This window comes from Accipiter gentilis, chromosome 18, assembly GCF_929443795.1.
Source record: "Accipiter gentilis chromosome 18, bAccGen1.1, whole genome shotgun sequence".
NCBI classification, from domain to species: domain Eukaryota; kingdom Metazoa; phylum Chordata; class Aves; order Accipitriformes; family Accipitridae; genus Astur; species Astur gentilis.
This window is the reverse complement of record NC_064897.1, coordinates 13,220,858-13,239,984: the sequence shown is the minus strand read 5'-3', so window position 1 is coordinate 13,239,984 and position 19,127 is coordinate 13,220,858. Positions and strand designations below refer to the sequence as shown.

Below are 19,127 nucleotides of genomic sequence, written 5' to 3'. Positions count from 1 at the left end.
TGTGATAATAACTCAGGATTATTGATGAGGAGCTACAGCTGATGTGTATAAAATCAGTTTGAAGGCCTCGGTCCTGATCTTTCAGGTCAGGCCTCTGCATTACATGTAATTCCAGCAGTTGATGTGATGATGCTCTAGATGGAGCCAGTGGAGACTCTCTGGATTTGGAAACTTACTTTCCCATTCTAGGCACAGTATGAGAAAAAATCTCCCTTTTCAGAGCCTGTCCTGTGCAGCACCATCATTTCCCAAGGAGTCTATGAATTCAGGCACCCTGGACACCACGTACACATACAAAGCAAGCCAGGCTCTTCTGACCTCCTCCTCTGGTGCAAGTGCAGGGCACGTATCCACTTCAGAGCACTGGACTCTGAGTGAAGGTCTCCTTTCAAATTCAGAGCCCTAAAGGCAGCACAGCTCTCTGCATGGTGCAAACTGCCTTGAGGCAAGAGCAGTCACCCTACCCTTCGGTACAGCCAGAGGGCATATTGCAATGAATAAATGAGGTGAAAGCTTGAACTGGAGCAGCTGAGCCAGTCTCATTGCTATTACAGTAGCCCATATAAAGATTTTGAGCAATCTGAATTATGTTGTTTATATGTCTCCTTTTCTTGTACTAGAATTGGAAACGGAGGCGGCAGGTTTGGAGAAGGCTGGAACAGAGACCTAGAGAGTTTAAGGAAGACCCTTCTTTGAAAAGAGAGAGGAACTTCTCAAACAAAACTATTGTTCCATTACTTTATACACAGCAGAGCACTGAGTTCCTTCTCTTTTAACACTTGGTTTTTCATATGCTTTCACTCTTGCCCTTTAGCAAGATTGTTTTATTTTAAAATTTAATTACTGCTTCACATTTACCGTCAGCTCCTACCTTATCCTTTCCTTTAAAATTTTACATATTCCCAAATTACAGACTTATATTTCCACTTCAAATAGGAAACATGTAGTTTCTAATTAAATTGTAAAAGTCTTGATTCTGTCAAAGAGTTTGGGTGGTTGCGTCTGTCTCTTGTGGGTAAAAAAACCCAATTCATTTACCTAGTGAAAAAAGGCTAGGTTATACATAACAAATAGGGAAATGTGAGTCTTCCAAGTGAAAATTGAATTAGTGTCATGCAAAGTTCAGAGCTCCTGCCCAGCACTCTTCTGGGGGTGGAAAGGATCTGTATGCTCTTCAGCTGGGTAGGACTAAGGTTATGGTTAGGGTTAATATCACTGCAGTCTTGCTCAGCTGGAAGACAAAGGATGAAGGCTGGGTTCAGGACAGAGCTGTAGCTCCATGCTCTTTCTTGGAGGTGGGCAAGGTGGTTGTGGTGTTTTGAGGGTTATGGTGAAGGAAGTGAGGGACTTCAGAGTGGGAATTCACCTGCAGTCTTTCTCAGCCAAAGCATGTAGAACAGCTGGTACTTGGAAGATGTGACTCAACACTGGTTTGGAAGGAAGCAGAGTTGGTGTGCTTTGTTGCTGGGTAGATGTTCGTATTAGGGTTAGGAAATCCTGTTCAGCCCAGAGAGACTATAGGTAGGACTCAGAGGCCAGCATGTCCTTCTCCCCTTAGATTTCTTGTTAGGTTTGGTGTTAAGGAAATGAAGGCCTTCAGAGTGTAAATGCCACTCAAGTGCTGCTTGGCATCATCGTGCCCATCTGTACAGTGCTGCAGGCTCTGTTCTTATTTGAAACTGTATTTTCTGCTAAAATATTTTTAGTGAACTCTGGAGCTGTTGTTCCAGTTTCCTTCAAAATGCTGAAATATAGGTTTGTTATTGTCCATAGAGATCATTACATCACGTAGAAAAGTCAGATATTGCTAGGGTGCATATTTTGTTCTTTAATACTCTTAGGGTATGTTTGTATTATATCTATTCATTTGCAAGAAGAAAGTCTCTTGCCATTAGCTCATGAATTTCCAGGGATCTCATTTCTTCTGGAGGTTTGGGGTTTTTTTTTTGCTTTATTCTAATTTATTTTCATGTTTGAACATAATTTGTGTTAATTCAACATGTGTATTAACTAACATTTCTACATGTTTAAATAAGGGCAGAATATCAGGCTTTGTGTCTAGCAGTATTTTAACTTCTGAAAAGTGTATCCAGGCACTTTTCAAAATAAAGACTTTGGGATGGTATAATAGCCAGATCCATGCAGAATATACCTCTCTGTATAAGCATTTTCCTACCTGCCCCGAGGAATGTTAATATATTGAGATTTTTGTGAGCTTTCCGTTACCTACGTCATCTTTATTCCTGTCCTTCAGAAAATTCTTCCCTACCTCCTTGTTATACAAAATGTCTGGGTGAGAAAGAAATCCAGTTACACACTTCTCATGGTCACTCTGCAGCTTATTCCTGTATCATTTTTTCAAGCTGTCCTTAGAAAGCCAAGGAAATTGAAAGTTCTGATTATTAGCATAACTTCCAGTAGCTCTGAAATCCTTCACAATTTGTAGCTCCCTTTCTCTTCATAATTACTTCCAAAAACACTTTATTGTTTTTGAAAAGTTCTTTTCTAGACAAGGAGCGTGGTCATTGGAATGTTAAACACTGCCAACCGAAAGTTATTTCTTGTTGAAAGTACAAGGTAGTTATTGTAATCTTTCAGATTCAATCATATAATGTATCTGCTGAAAAGCCCAATCTTCTGCTAGTGGAAATAGGAGAACAGTATTTCTCTGTATTTCTGTAGAAATAGGTTGCTTTTAGCAATTGTCTGAGTTTGGTTTGAGCAATAATACTGACATTGACTCTACCGTTATTTAAAAACAACATGAAATGATGAACGATGTCACAAATATTCCTGGCAGAACAACGTTAATTTGTTCTTTGCCATCACCTTTCTAGCCAACAGAATAATGCTACCGGAGTTTGGACTGTAACATACTGACCCCTTTCAGGATCGTAAAGCATTCTGCCTTTTACCAAATTCCTTTGCTCTAATTCTTGATTTAAGACATGTTCAACAATCAGTGGTCTCATTTGTGTACTATATTCTTCTCACATTGGGTCAGTTCACTGTTAGGAGCTGATGAGCCTCAGTGTTAAGCCTCACAGCTTACAGCCTTCTGGAAGGTCACACCCTCAGATTGTGGATAAACAAGGCAGCAATTGAGAGTTAAACAAGAGTTTCTGTGTTTGCTTGTCAGTTCTGTGCACCTAGTGCCAAATGAAACATCGTTGTCTCTCCAGCATCTGCCCTGAACTCAGTTTGATCCTTGAAACTCAATTTGATCCTTTCCCCTCCCTCCTTTCCTCTTCCCCTGACAACACAGTTTTACCAGAAACTGGAAACCCGTCTTAACTCTGGATATAAATTTCCTCTTTGGTTTTCTGCAGATGTCTTCAAATGTCAGCATGGTGTGGCATGCTGCCTGACATTTTTAATGTGCCTGTAAAGGAATGTGTATTTAAAATTATTTTTAAGGGATTTAAGTTAGCCTAATGCAGTGAATGGAGTTGATTTCAATTGATTGCAGTATGCAATCTAACCCACTCATAGAAACCCATGAATAAGAGATGCACAGTGGATCTGACAATTACCAGCGAAGTGCCATTGCATATCTTCAGCAGCCTGATTGAGGGGGGTGCTACTTGGGTCAGCTGCTGCCTTTACTTGTTTATTAACAGAATCATTAGTTAGGTACCTCATTTCCAGGTCAAGCATATCCACTCCAAATCACGAATGCCAGCAGCTGCAAAACTGGACAGTTCACAGTTACTCCTAATCTCAAACTGATCAGCCAATCCCTCTTTCTCAGGTGGCTGCAGAGATTCCAGCAAGAAATCTCCCAAACAGCTGAAACACCAGTGAAAGCTGGTGACTTCTGAAAAGGCATAGACAAAACTACAGTACTAAAGTTTCTTTCAGTGGCATTCAAGCAGTTTGTAAAGATCCTGATGTATGTGTTTCAAAGGAACAGAAGGTGGATTTCCTCCTTGAATTTATGTTGTTTGAGGCATTCATACTGTTGTACCAACCCCACATGCCACCAGCTCAGGGGAGAGGAATGTCCTCTGTCCTGGGAGAGGTGCATAGGAGGACTGGTAGGGAAACTCAGCTGGAAGATGCACTTCAGGGGAGTACCTGATGTGTTCAGCCTATGGGATCGGAATTAGACTGAAAGTAAACATGTATTTTAAAGCCTAGCAAAATCAGAGGAAAAAAGAATATGATTGCCTGTATACTATCACATATATAGTTGTTAAACTGAACGATTATCACTGCTGTAAACAAAAAAAATATCAACTGTCCATGAATAAATGCTACTAAAAATTAGAAGAGGTATGTCCCTGAAAGCAGTAATATTCTGGAAAAGTCTGTTAAGAGCTGCTGGGGGCATACTACCCAACTTGTTTTAAAATGGAGCCTGATAAATTCATGGATGGAAAATTTGGATATAAATGAAGCACCATGTTCGTTAACATCTGAGAATCCCATGAAAATAAATTTTGCTCATTATGCTGTGAGTTATTTCCAGGACTATATGGAAATGAGAAGCAGAATGCCATCAAGAATGATAAAATTATTCTGAAGTTTGAGGTGAATATTTGTTATTATATATACCAAGACTAAGATCTGGATAACTAGTCAGTAATAATGAGTGTATGTGCTCTTAAAAGGCTGTGGAGAAAGGCTGGTGTGTCCAAAAAGATCTAAGCACCAGCCCTCAGAATACCTGTTCCATAAGAAATGTCCACTTCCTAAAAATCAAGGCACCAACTATCACTAGTCACTCTTGAAGACGTTAGTTAATCTTTTCATCCATCTCTGTTTACACAAGCAGCCAACAAGTCTGTGCATGTTTTACCTGATACCATAATTTGACAGTTCTGTAGAAAGACTGTGAGCCAACTCTGAAATTCAAAGCCAGTTCAGCAGGTGGAAAGCAGAAAGTCATTACTTTTCAATAATCCTGGATGCTTAATTCACTTTTCCGAGAAGTAGGTCAGACACCAATCTGTGTGGTAAATGGATATTTTCATGTGGAAAACCCCCACATTTTTCTGCCTGAAAACTGTGTGTTAACAATATTGTGATTCACAATTAATGTTACTCTAGTTAATGACAGTTTCCTGTTTTGGTCTGATTAACCTGTGCTTTTGATGCCCTTCATATAGGTCACTTCAGTTTTTCCATCCATAGACCATTAGGCACTAATTCTCTAAGTAGCTTGGGCTACCAGAGGTCTGAAATAACTAAGAAAGTTGTCATCTTTGTGAAGGCAGAGTCACCTTTAGGCACAGGCAAAGATGGTAACAGCCCACGGAGCAAGAAGGTCTCAGCAATGAATACCCATGACCTTACCAACTTCTTTGCCTATGGCTAAACTTAACTGTGGCTGTAGAGAAAAGAAAGTGTATGGGGATCTTGGAGAGTTCAAGGAGAAATTTCCACCACTGAACCTCAGCATGAACTTTAAAAATGCTAGCAGAAGGGGGAATCAGATACCACAATGTGATAAACTGGGTCAGTGAACTAATCCATGCCAAAAATAAACTGCAAAATTAAAAAAGATAAAGACACGTGGGTTTGATGTACCCTACTGCTCTATACATAGTTAGGAACCAGCTTTTGGGAGGCTGTGGGAAAGAGGATTTCCGTTAGCCAGTTTCCCGTGAAAGAAAGTGCAGAGAGCCATAACCAGAGTTGTTCTACCTTGCTGTGAAGACACGCTCTGAGATGTCACCAGAATAGCAAAGAGGCCTTTTCAATCCATTGTTGATAACATGACATAAGGTTGCTTAATGTTCTCTATTCTAACAGAGAGGACTGCATACAGAGAAAACAGAATATCGAGAGAGGGAGAAAGCAACATACACATCTGTTTTTATTTTATTTTAAATGTAATCATTTAAAATAACTTACAGGGAAAATCTGCAACAATGACAACAAAAGCCTGTTTAGGTTTAAAGTGTGTGATTAGCAATCTGCATGTTAAAAGCATTTTAAAAGCTTAATGGACACATGGAAAGAATAACAACCCATTAAAATATTGACTTGTTTAAATAGTGGTATTCTGGTATCAGCTGCTCTGCATAGTGATGATGTCTGAATTAATACTAGTTTATAAGCAGAAGCCAGCTTTGCATGAGTTAAAATGCACTGGTTTTAGCTGCAAAGTTAATATGCCTCATAGTAATATTGCAAATTCCCTAACTGCTTTGCTATAATATGGCCCAGTTACAGATTCTATAACCTAAATCGTGTCTCAGTGACTTAGGAAGCGTTTAAACTATGCATTAAATTAAATACATAGGAGTTAAAAAAGAAAAGTTCACCACAGATGCAACCTAATTAATCAGCACTGAATTGATTTTGTACTAATGCTTTGAAATGAGATTTGTTTTCTTGTTTTCCATTTGAGTGTTAATTTGTGTCATTTATTAAATAGTCTGTATGTATTTCTTTCTGGAGAATGTAATTAATAATTAAGATAATTAACTGAATCAATTGAGAGATACCTTTCCTTGTATTACGTTAAGAAAAACATATACGTCTTCTTCCCTGAGTTTAGTATGCTTGATTGGTGTATGATAAATTCACACAGTATTTTGATTGAAATTTCAGTTTGCGGGGAGGCGAGCCAGGGAGCTATGTGCAGCTAGAACGTTCTTTTTGGTATGGTTGCAACTATGAAGCTACATACTTTTGCCAGAACATCTGAGATCATGAAAATGAGGCTAATGCCATGAATGGAGTTGATTTCAATTGATTGCAGTATGCAATCCAACCCGCTCACAGAAACCCATGAATAAGAATTTAATTTAAAATGACAGGTGAAGCATTTGCTCACCTTTGAAGAGGGGATGATGAAGGTGGTTAAGGCTATTGACAGCCCCATAAGCTAGTTAGACATAGTCCAAAACTGGAAGGAAAAAAAAAAAGGCAACAAAACAGAAGAAAAAGAAAGATGAAAAACCTGTCAATTTGGTAGAGGTTTGCCGCTATATGGCCTGAAACTAATGGGTGGTTGTTCCATAACATGAGAACCTATCCAGAATATCTTCAGAGAGCTGTAGAAGTAAGCAGGGAAATAGAAAAAAAAAAATAGCATCACAAGTTAAATAGATCTTAACCAGCAAATGAATTCAAGAGGGCAAGTGTTTTCTTATGAGTACTGCATTTTACTCCTCAAAGACCAGTGATTATCTTGTAGTGTTATGTCTCAAGTTAAGTTCACTTTGATGTTAACACATGTTTTCAGTACATATCTACATGTACATCTAGTTATTTTTTTAATCTATTTTTTCTTTTCTGATGAAGGATCTTAAAACTCTAGGAAATTAGAAGTGTGTTCTGGCTCCCCTTGCACAGAGATGAGATGGGGAGAGCTTGGGGGAGAAAATTTCATTTTTTTTTTTTCATCTTAAACAGCTCCACAGGGATACAGCTTTTAAGAATTGGGTAGAGAATTTAGCAACAGATCATGCACAGCTAAATCATGAATAGAATGCAAGAGCCTTGCGCAAACACATGTAAGTCCATGTGAGGTTAGTATAACCCAAAAGAAAGTACTAGGGCAGTCTCCCCTACCTGTTGAAGAGAACACATGTCGCTCTACCCTGGAATTCCTCAAAACACACATGGAAATATCCTGTCTGTCTCCATCATCTGAAAGAAGGCTGACATTATCCAGCTCATGAAGAACAACTACCCCAAGGGAAGCCATGAGAGAGGCTATGGCAAGAGCACTCCTTTAAGCAGTGGAGCTCAGGGGCTGGATATGCTGTATTGCTGCAGAGAGCAGTGACTGGTGTGTATGTGGGCACAGGTTCATGTGAGGTAGGTTTTAGGATCTGGGGTTTTATGGTTCCTGCATCCCTGAAACCAAGGATCAAGAAATAGAAACAAAACAGATGCATAAATAGTGCCTCTTCTGTTTGTTTGTTCTTCAGGAAAATCAAGGAAAGTTTGGAGTGCTTTCCTGTTAAACTCAATAACTTGATCCACGCACTTGTGCAGATGTCAGTGACAGGCTCTGCAAAACCTCCGGCTCCAGAGACGATCCCCCAGGAATGGATGACGCTGGATGCAGAGAAGTCAATCGCAAGAGCCACCATTTTGGGATTCAACAAAAAGTCTGACTCCGTATGTATTATGTTCTTTGCCTGCCCTCATTTGCCTTGATCTTTAACGACTCTTCTGTGAGCTTATATACTCTCCCTCCTCCTTTATAGAAGATGTGTGTGTGCCACAGGATGAACGCAGTGCCATAAGCAATGAGCTACCCGAGAGAAAGAACACCAGGCAGACAGCTATTAGCAGGGAGCCATTAAGGAGAACAGTTCATGCCCTATAGTGAAAAATAAATCAAGAGCTAATTAAAGCATCCAGAAGGAAAGCATGGCACAAAATTAGGAAGCCTAATAGAAATCGGAGGCTGTTATATGATGCTTTAATGGTGCGTTATTAGTTTTCACACACTGCAGCGATCTTTTAGTGTTTGAGTTGTATGCTATCCAGGCAAGTTTCTCTTTCTGTGCAGCAAAGACTATAAATTACAAACTGAATTCTCTGGCACTTGGCACTACATTAAAGAAAAGTTTTTCTTTGTTAAAATCACCCTATATTTCCTCTTTTACATTTTTTTTTTTCAATGTGCCTCTCTGATCATTTCTCTTTCTGCCTCTCCCTTTTCCCCTATACAGCTATATCTAGTCCAGGTGGTGCAAACCTGCAATGTGGTCACTTTTGTGGAAAAATCATTCGACCAGTTCTCAGAACTTCACAGCCATCTCCAGAAGCAATTTCCATCACATGTCCTCCCAGAGTAAGGCAGCATATTAGCGAATGTTATTCTGCTGTTAAATGGTTCTCTCTGTGCACAGATAAAAATGTGAGAAAATGTACGGCAGACATATTTTTAGAAACGCAAAAGCAATGCAACATGTTCTATGAAGCCTTCTATTCAGCCCCAGAAGAAACTGAATCACAGGGCATTGTGACAGTCTAACTTTTATATATTTTATTGTTCCTTTTTTAATGGGAAAAGGGGGAAACAGCTTGGGCCTGACCCAGCTATTCCTGAAATCAAAGGGTAAGTGGTACTGACTTCATTAAAGGCATGATAGGGCCTTTGATAGTTTTCATTTTCTGCATGACGCTGATCAAAACTTTTAGCGAAATCCATATATTAAAGCAATGTAGGAATATTCACACTGGGTCAGAACAGAAACAAGCCCATCTCTGACACTGGCAGGTGTGATCAACCTTTTTACAAAAAGATGCACATGCTCCCCAGCTGAGAAATCTAAAATAATCTTATGTAGTATCCTGGCCCCCAAAACTGATACGTTGGGCTTTGCATCATGCAGTTTAGTATCTCTTGAAAAATATGCTATCATTAGTTGCAATAATTCTGAATATTACTTTTTATCCATGTGCATGTCTATTCCTGCTTTTCATATTCTGAATCTGATTTCTTCACAGTTTCCTGGGACAGTGAGTCCCATGGTTTATTTCTGTCTTATGTAAAACAGCTTTGCCTTATGTAATGATTGTCCATGGCTTTGGTAAGACAAGTGGTGTTATGTATTCTACAAATATTATATACATTATACTGCATACACCATTGAGAACAAAGTAGTCCTCTCTTACACAGCCATGCTGGCTCACCTGATACAAACAGCTCTTCAAGCTCAATCTACAACAAGATGTAAAGCTGGCCAAAAAGGCAAACAGTTTACTTGAACCAAGCCGAGCTTCAAGTGATATGCTTGAAAAACAGAAAGGTCTTTGAGGTTTCACCTGAAGTAAATAGCCATAAACGATGTGGTTTTGTCTTAAAAAATAAATTCCACAAATTTCAGATCCAAATTTAATATTCCCCCAAGCTTGTGAGAGGCATTCAGTTAAATGGGTTTAGGTTAGTTAATTCTAGAGAATCTTCCTCCTACCTGAGGGGATTTTAATTGACTGCAATTTGACTCATTATGACTGGGTCACATGAACTGGTTTGCAGCAGTTGGTGAGAATCAGAATTTTACTAAACACTGAAAGTGCTTGAATCGTGGTTTTGATTTGGAGATATTTGCATGCTATTAGGTTGTAAAATAACATACCTATTTATGATTTTTTCCTGTGGTGAGCAGAGCCCTTTGAAGGAAAATATATTTTTCTTTAGAAATGCGTAGGCCTCAGAAACCCTGTAGTGAATTTCAAAAATAGTACTAGCCGTTTTTCAGATAAATCTACTTTTAATAAAATCCCTTACAACATTTTCACTGCAAAAGAGAGTTCCAGAACTCACAGCGGGTTAATCAGGATATACTGAGGCAGTGCCTAAGAGCTCCAGAGCTTTATTGTCATAATTCAGACCCAGCAGTAACCTGTCACTGTATGATCTTTCCCCAAGACTGCGTTAAAGTAATTAATTTTATGATGTTTCTTTATATGTATGTTCTTTAATGTTAAAGTTTTGGTTTGTTTTCTAACAGAACTTCATCAGTTTGAGGCTTTTCATGTATTCTGGATTTTATTCTAATAATGAAAACCTAATTATTTCTTTATAGGAAGTTATCACTGAAACTGCCGTACCATATCAGGCCATTAGTCTGCCTGTGTGTTATAAAGCTCCAGCTCTGGCTAGTGCCAGATGCTTCAAAGGAAGGAAATAGTCTTGTTCCATAATGTAACCACAAAATCAGTTTGAAAATGTATGATTTGAAAGTAAAATGTCTAATATTACTAGAATAATTGGAACTGCTAACAGAAAGGATGTGGTTACTGCTTTGTATTGATTCATGAAATTGTATATATTCATGTCTCATTAGGAGGAAATAATGCAATATGAGTCTGCTTCATACAAGTGCTAAATACTGGCTATATTGCAAGAACGGCAAAAGCTCAGAGTCCTCAGCATATGAAATTTTGCTATTGACATGTAAACATTCAGCCCATATTTATAAGTCAAAGCACAGCTGCCTCAAGCAAGCCCTTGCACTCTAGTACATTCCCTCTTGTTTGGTTTCAGAGTATTAATTGTGTTTAATTATTGTTTTTTAAAAGGCCAAAAATCTTTCCGCCCAACAAAGCATTTAAGTGATGTAATTTATACACAGAATACCCGTCAAGCTAATAAGTGGGAAATGGAATCTGCTATGCAGAATGTTTGCACGTGGTGCAAGTTTATATTTTTCTGGTCTACTTAAGGTAGATAAAAAGTTCAAAATCAGCTTGGGAAGTTAACTTTTTCTAACACAAGTGTGTTCACCAGTGCAAAGTTAGTTTCAGGCATAGGCGCAATTCAGCAGAAACATGAAGGCCTTTTAAAGAAGTGTTCAGTACTACCACAAGGTTCGTATTGTTCTGCACTTGCAGCAGTTATTGGTGCTATCAATCAGCAGTTTCTCTGTCCTCTGTTTGGCCACTGTGCTTAGGATGCATCTTCTGAGGGCCTATGTTTTACAGGCAGAGTCCTCTCTTTGTGTTATACAGCCTAATTAATTTTAAGCTGCTTCCAAACAAATCCATCATACCATCTCTTGAAAGAAGTCCTTTTTGTGCACTGGAGGAACCCAGAACATTCACAGGCTATCTATGTGTGCCAAATGACCTGGGCTCTATTTTTATCTGTGCAGCTCATATATGTCATGATCCGGGATTATATCACTTCCCCCGCCTCATTATGTGTCCTGCTACTGTAATTTTGTGAAGCAAGAATCACTTCTTACTATTCATTTGTACAGCACCTTAACTGAGCCCTGATCTTTCAGTGCTATAGACAAAAATAATCAAAAGGTCATACATACGTACAATATGCTGCTATCGTCCTGGCCCCTTGCTGGTTTAATTGCAGACTAATTTATACCAGTGCTGATTTTTTCCTCACAGTATTACACAGTTGCCTCTCAAAAGGCTGGCCAAGTGTCTCTTTTCAGTGTATTGCACTGCTAGATGGCTCTTTAGTGATTTCTCTGAAGCCTTCAGATATCTCTTGAGATCTACTGGATAAACAAGGTGGTACCAGAAAAAAAATAGGTTTGTAAACAAGACATGGTTAACTATTTACAGTGGTGGTGTAACATGAAATACAACCAGATCAAAACTTCTACCTTTCTGTATCACATAGATTAGAGGATATGAAGCATAATATTTGTTATGAATCCCAATATCAGCAATCCATATCACAAAGCCCATTACATGCAATTTAGCACAGATCGCTTTTCTAATGCTCTTTCAACCTGAGAGAGAAATAGTCCTTGTCAGAGCAAGGTTAATATAAATTGATTATGTGTATTGTTAAAAATCTAACCTTTTGACTGATCTAATGTGCATTGTCTCTAAAATGCAAAGATAATTCAAGTAAGAAAAATGTGGGGGTTTGACATTTTCCATCACCAAAGCATTTGAAAATTGACATAAGGCCATTCTATGCATATGTGGTTTATTTACTAAAATGAAATGAAATTCATCTTAATAAAAATTCAGCAAGAACATTACTATTTCTATTATTATTGTTATTGCTTTGGTTGGGATTGATTTTGTTATTGTGATGATCATTTGCTTTCGTACATTGCTTTTATTATACTAGTGCCTGAAATTACATATGGGATCAGGGACCTGCTCTGAAAAACTTATCTACACTCTAAATAGCTGAGGTAAAAAAGCAAGCAATGATATATTCATAAAATGTCATGTTGTTGCTGTAAGGCTTTGATATTCCATATTCTATGGTAAGGGTTTGTATAGCATGAGCCCTGGGCTGCGATTTGTTGAGCTCTGCACAGGGCAAAAAAAAGGGGAGGGTAGTGTTTTCCTGGGATCCTAAAGGGCCAATTTTTTTAGAGGTATTTAGAAACCATAAAATGCAAATAAGTGCCTTTTAGGGTTTTGGTTGGTTTGTTGGTTGTTTTTTTTAATTAATGATTTAGACAGAAAAAGGGGTACAGTATGAAACAGAATATCAGCAAATTATTAGAACCACCAGAGTCAGAAGGTAAACAGTTCTCTGGACATGGTACCCAACCTTTCCCCTACCTGCAAAACCTCTTAGAAAGTGGTAACTTTCTTCTGCTAAGTAGAGCTGGAAATATCTCCAGCAAATACAGTACAAGTACTTACAAATATTCTTCTTTTGCAGGTTTCCCCCCTCATGGCATTTACCTTTTACAGATCTTGAACATAAAAGAGTGAAGGATTTGAATCTCTATCTGAAGCAGCTATTAAGTGGATCCAGGAAACTGGCTAATGTGAGCACTTCCAGTATTTATTTTATTTGCATATGACTTTTAGTAACATTGTACCAAAAGATTCAGGAAGCTTTCCATGGCCTCATTTAAAAAAAAAAAAAAAAAAAAAAAAAAAAAAAAGACATAAATGATGCATTTTCTAATGGAGCCATTTTGAGATGGAGCCATTCTAGCATTTATCAGAACTTAAGACAAAGACAAGAATGACTGAAAAATAGTTTATTAGACCTGGCAGGGCATTTTTCAAAAAAACTTTCCTTCCTTTGCTGCCATCCAAAAGAAGTGATTTACTGAATATTTGACAGTAAGGAGTAGGTTCTGAGGAGTGTAAAGTCTAAAAAAGAAGTAAGTTTTGAAATATTGAAAAGTCTGATTTTGACAGTTTTTAAATGAAAAGCTCCATTCTTTCAGCCCAGAAATACTCTTCATTCCAAAATTTATTTAACATGTAGAAAAAATTGTTTTGCAAACATAAGACCAAAACCAGAAAGTTTCAATATTATCAGAATGATACATTGTGTCCATTGAAATTGGTGGTTTGCCTTTTTTTTTTTATTCATTATTGTTTTCTGAGATTTGATATTCTCCTGTTTCAAAATGGAAAGTTGGAACAGTAACAAACACTGACTCTTCATTGCCTGGCCCAAGTCAAAGCCTTTTGCAGCTCAGCATCGTTAAAGCCGGGGCTAAGAGCAACTAACAGGCTCCATGCACCCTGGGAGAATGTTAAATCATTATGCTGTGTCACTTTGGAAATTGAATGGTCAATTACTGATAGTGACACCAGGGTCTGAGAGAAAGGAGCATCTTCCAGCCACTGGCCGTTGTCAAGAAAGCTGTCAGACAGGAAAAAAAAGTGTTTTACATTAGATCCTAGGCTTACATAGAGGCTAGTAAATTCAAGGGAGCCAAGGCACAAGTTTGTGCCTTGACCCTGCTCTTTCGCTGTTGGCACGTTCTCTAGCAGAGCTTGGGCCTCTGCCGGGCGACCCATGTCACATCCCATGGCCTCAGGGCCATAGCACAAACTGGGGCCAGTTCAGTTTAACAGCATAGACAGTCTAGGATGCCAAAAGAGGGTATGACAGGATGGTTTTTCTCCAAAACTTCAAACATCTTGCAGGAGGAGAAAAATGTTTGCTGCCTAGTTATATATCTTTCCCAGCTGTGACTGTGCAATGGAGATTAAAGAGGAAATTGTCTATATGCAAAACAAACAGGAGTTTCCTTATTAATATGAACAAAAGTTCTGTGCCCTGAGTTAAAATTGAGAAGATTTCCAAAGAAGACGGGTAATATCTGTGTCCCAGAGTTACACTTAATTTGGTACAGACAGCTGACTCGGGTGGTTGGCTCCCTTGACTGACCTTGCCAGATAAACTGCACAAGTTGGGGTTAATTGTTGTGCAATTTCTGTCATTCACGTTAGGGTCATGGGTTTATTTTACATTAGCGCCTTTTGGTCACAGTTGAGGAAAAACTGATATAAGCCAGTGACCTAGAAATGAAGAGCTCTGTATCTTCTGCTGTGCTCTGGGCTGCTGCAAGGTACATGGATCTTCAATTTGGGCCAAGCACTGCTGTGTAGAAGCCTAATCTATGTCTGAAAAATTAGACTGCTTAAAGCCCCGGGATGGTAATAAAAACATTTCCCGGTCACGCACAGAAGCTCTCTTCTCCCTCCTGCTCTGTGAACGGGCTGGTAATCAGCCGGAGCACGCTGCCTTGCAATGGGCTTCCTAATGCTTCTTCTGCTCCCTTGATGGCCCTGCAGCACGTACCCGTGGAGCTGGGTAAGTTCTCCCAGCACGCTGCTGCTGGGACACCGGGACACAGCCCTGACTAGGGTATTCAGAGGGAACTGTGGAAAGATCTGCTTGGGGACCCATACTGGGGGGGGCTCTGAACCAGGCCAGTGGGGCTATTCAGCCATGCTGGACTATGCAGTCGCTGAAAACCGTCCCAGTCTGGTACAGTCTGTAATGCTGAACCATGAGGAGAAGCAAACAGTTTTGCACCTAAGAGGGCTGCACAGCTACTGGTGTGCTAGACTTGGAGGGCACGATAATAAACAGAGTAATGAGCAGATTGTTTCCAACTGTAAAGTGGTATTGCATGGAGGAAATCATCTTGCTTACCACCATGCAGCTAACCTGCAATTCTAGATGATAACCTGTAAAGTTATTGATACTCCATAAACATCGAATCATTATTTTTACTTCCATATGCTTCTCCTGCTGGGAGATGTGAGAAATTTAGAAAATACTGATGTGTTCTGACCCACTTAGAAGAAGGAGACCAGTCAGTGGGTAATTTCCTTTGTATTCCCAGCCAAAGGCTTCTTTTTCACTTTTCCCTTTGCTGTGACTCTTTTAAAAGTGTCCGGGTGTCTTCTTGGTTTTACTCTGCGCAAAAAGCCAAGCTAGGAGGCTTTCTTGATAAAAATAAATACAATAATTTTGTCTGTGCCTTGGACAACTTTGCAGTCAAATTTGGCCTTTTGCTCAAATTGCTAGGAAGCCCGACCAAAACCATTTAGTGAGTTGTCTGTTCTCAAGGATTACCAAACTGTCATTCTTATGAAATAGTAAAACTATGTAGGAATAAATAATTAATTCAGAAACTTGTGAAGAAATCTTGTAAGAGCAGATGCCTGTAGAGCAGGGTTCCCTTTACTTTACTGACACAGTCATTTTTTTCTGCTGAACCGTACCTGTACGGTATCGTAGCTATATTGTAGCTGTACAGTATGCTGCAGTATTGTCTGAAATGGAGAGAAGAGCTTTTGTTTCATTACAGAATACCCTTGCTATCACTGTAAACACATTACCCTGATTGACTAGACACTGGTTTAAGCTCTGACAAGTTTAGTCCCATCCGCACAGGACTGTCTACACACTTGGTTCTACCAATTAAGTAATTAAAAATCCTAAAAATAAAGAAAGCATTGAATTGTATCCAAATTCCTTCCTCAGTCATGCCTTAAGTGCATGCTTTTTAGTCCAGATTAAGTTCCGTTTGTGAAAATTGTGTTATAATTAAGAGTAAGTCAGAATGTCACTGACCTTTTCTGCTAAGTGATTTGAACAAAGGAGGAGAGGTGGAAAATAGCTGCCTTCTCATTTGCACTGTAGCTCACATGGAATTAGATGGTTTTTTAAACCCTTCTTTAAAGAACAGAAACTTCAAGCCACCTTTCTCTATCTCTGAATTTTAGTATTAGATCCAATAAATGCAGAAACATCAGCTGATGGAGATAGTTACTGTTGGGCCAATTTAAGTGCTTAAACATGGTCACAGCCATCCCATTTTTTAAGTCTGTGGTTTACTTTGAGCATAAGCCTTATTCACTGACTTCCTTATAGACCTTTGTTGAAGACTTGCCTAGAATAGTGCTTTTCCTAAATTCAGGTTAACACTCGGTTATAAGTAACTATGCCACCAGGCTATATACATGAACAAGCTATATTCATTAAATCAGTCACTAAAATGCAAAAGTTGATGCACCTTCGTTGTCATATTGAGTCATTTAGGACAGGATCAAAAGCAGGTTTCAGCATCTTTTTTAGTTTCATCCTACTCCTCCCAAACCAGTGGCAATATATACGATCACACCATAAGAATATTTAGTTTTGTGCCAGTTGCACCATTGCTGGCTAGTTCATCAGCTGCATGCATTGAAATGCATGGGTCTTCTAGATCAGCAATGCAACATACTCAACAATGTTTTGACTCCTGGAGTTTTGCTTCATTAAATGGCAAAACAACCAAGTGGTGCCACCAATAAGAGGTGAAGCAGCAAGAAACAATAAATTGAAGGCTGGTAACATGGAGGAAGACAAAAATACACATTATCACAGTATAAATCAAATTTGTGACAAAAGGCAGCTGCTGCTAACCACTTTTACATTTTTCTCTATTTCACTCAACTCCATCTGAGCGATGGGCTGAATGGATATTGCAGTCCAAATCTCATAACATATCATATAAATTAAGGGTGCCCTTGTGGCTTGTCATTTTACTGCTGTATTTGTAGGAGGGTTGTACTCTCCCTGGGGACACAAAAGCAAGGTAAGGCTCCATTAATTTAGTCCGCCCTGAGCCCTGGTGTAAAACAGCAGCATTCACAAAGCTGAATGCCTTCACGCTTATCTTGAAAAGACAACTTGCACCTGGCTTGGGCATTACAAGTGAAAAATCTAAAACTGAACGTAAAGCAATGTTTTAAATAGCAGCTGTGTGCATTTGATACTATCAGCCAGCTAGTGGCATTCTATGGATAATCGTCCTATCTCTCATCATTTAAAAGAGGTGGCATTTAATTTGTGGATACTGTTATTGATAACACAGCTCAGACGCTAGATGTATTTACTGATCTCGCAATACTACACAGCCTTAAATAAACATGTTATTTGTCCCGCATCTTTCACATAGATTGATTTTGTGTACAAGTTCAGTGGGCTTGGATGTTTGAGGGAGCTTGTTTATCATGATGGAGGGGGTTGGCAAACATAATAGTAAGTGCAGGTGCACTGTAGGCTAATCAGTAAAAAGAAATGAAGCATGTTGGGGTTTGACTCTATAAAAATTTTCTAAGTATCCAAATTAACTGGGGACTTTGGGGCCAAAGATAAACCTGGTGCAAACAGGTAAGCAAACAGTGACAGCAATGGATAGGTTTTATAAACAGCTTTATGGTGACTTATAGGCTGTGTAAAAGGGCTTTAAAGGGGATGTAAATGGAAAAGACTGTAAATTACATTCACTTATTTTGAAGCATACAGTGAAAACCAGGACCACAGTGTTGTTCTAGAGTGACTAATGTTTTACACTATAAAAATAATCACGTTTGATAAGAGCTTCCCATATTTCATTTGTATTTTATTCACTGGAGCTATTTGGGATTTGCAGAGGTGAGAAAATAGCTCCCACAGTGCCCGTATGGAGGTACATAACGCAGTGGTACAAAGTGCACCTGAGGTATGTGGGTCCCTTAAACTCCCATCACTCCCATAGTGCTGCAGCAAGGCATCCAGCGGAGCCAAAATGAGGAGGGTTCAAAGTCCTCTCTTTTCTGCTGTCCTTTCCTGAAGTTATAATAGCTGCAGCAAGGTCGGCTTTTTCTGGCTTTTTTTCTTTCCTGCTGATTCTCCATCCTGTTAAAGTATAACAGGTGCATGGGTGTTCTCTGACCCCGAATCTACTCTAACACAGCTGAAAAGAAAGCTGAAAGCAGAAAAGAGGCTGCTTTTCTTTTTAATGAAATTAAATCTGTCTGTGTTTATCCAACAGCAGAGTGCTTTTCTAGTTAGTCTCTGATGGAAAGCAGTAGACAAATTGTACCGTGCTACAGTGGTGCAGGGCTCTGCCAGCTCCCCCAATGTCACTGAAATTACTTATTTCAGTTGTATCCTAGTGTAAGTGAAGGTGGAATTTGTCCCTTTTGAGATTAATGGCTGGAAAAAGGTCATGTGTGAGTTCTAGCCAGACCAACGCTGATGCACCCGTACATACCTGGCTGCTCCCCAATAGGCTAATGTTATTGAGTGACCTGAAAAAATATCAACATTACCTATTAAAGATTGTTGTCTTATTAGGTAAGAATGGTTAGACAAATGATAGGTGGCTTTCCTAAAAATCCCTAAATGGGCAGTATTTTAGGGAATTTTCATTTACCGATTTAAAGAATTCCAGAGGAAAAAAGGGGAGGCGAGTGGTTGTGGTCATCCTCAGTGCCTGCCTATCTGCCAAGACTGTCACAGGGTCTCTAAGATTCCCACCTATGGTCACATATTTGTAATAATTGCTTGTTTAGAAGTGGACTCTATCCACTAAAATACAGTGTGCTTTTGATTATACATATGTTCAAAGCTCCGATGTGCCTGTTTCCATTTAGCAGTGTAATTAGATGCATGCTTGACTCTAAGCACACGCTTCAGTCCC

General features: G+C 39.1%; 1 protein-coding gene across 1 annotated transcript in view; it reads left to right on the top strand.

Moving 5' to 3' along the window:
* Window positions 1-19,127, top strand: part of PIK3C2G (phosphatidylinositol-4-phosphate 3-kinase catalytic subunit type 2 gamma) — a 209,969-nt gene that overhangs the window by 158,265 nt on the left and 32,577 nt on the right. The window contains exons 26-28 of the mRNA XM_049821675.1: window positions 7,890-8,082; window positions 8,643-8,764; window positions 13,076-13,184. Of these exons, the coding sequence (XP_049677632.1) occupies window positions 7,890-8,082; window positions 8,643-8,764; window positions 13,076-13,184 (424 nt within the window). The remainder of the gene's footprint in view (window positions 1-7,889; window positions 8,083-8,642; window positions 8,765-13,075; window positions 13,185-19,127) is intronic.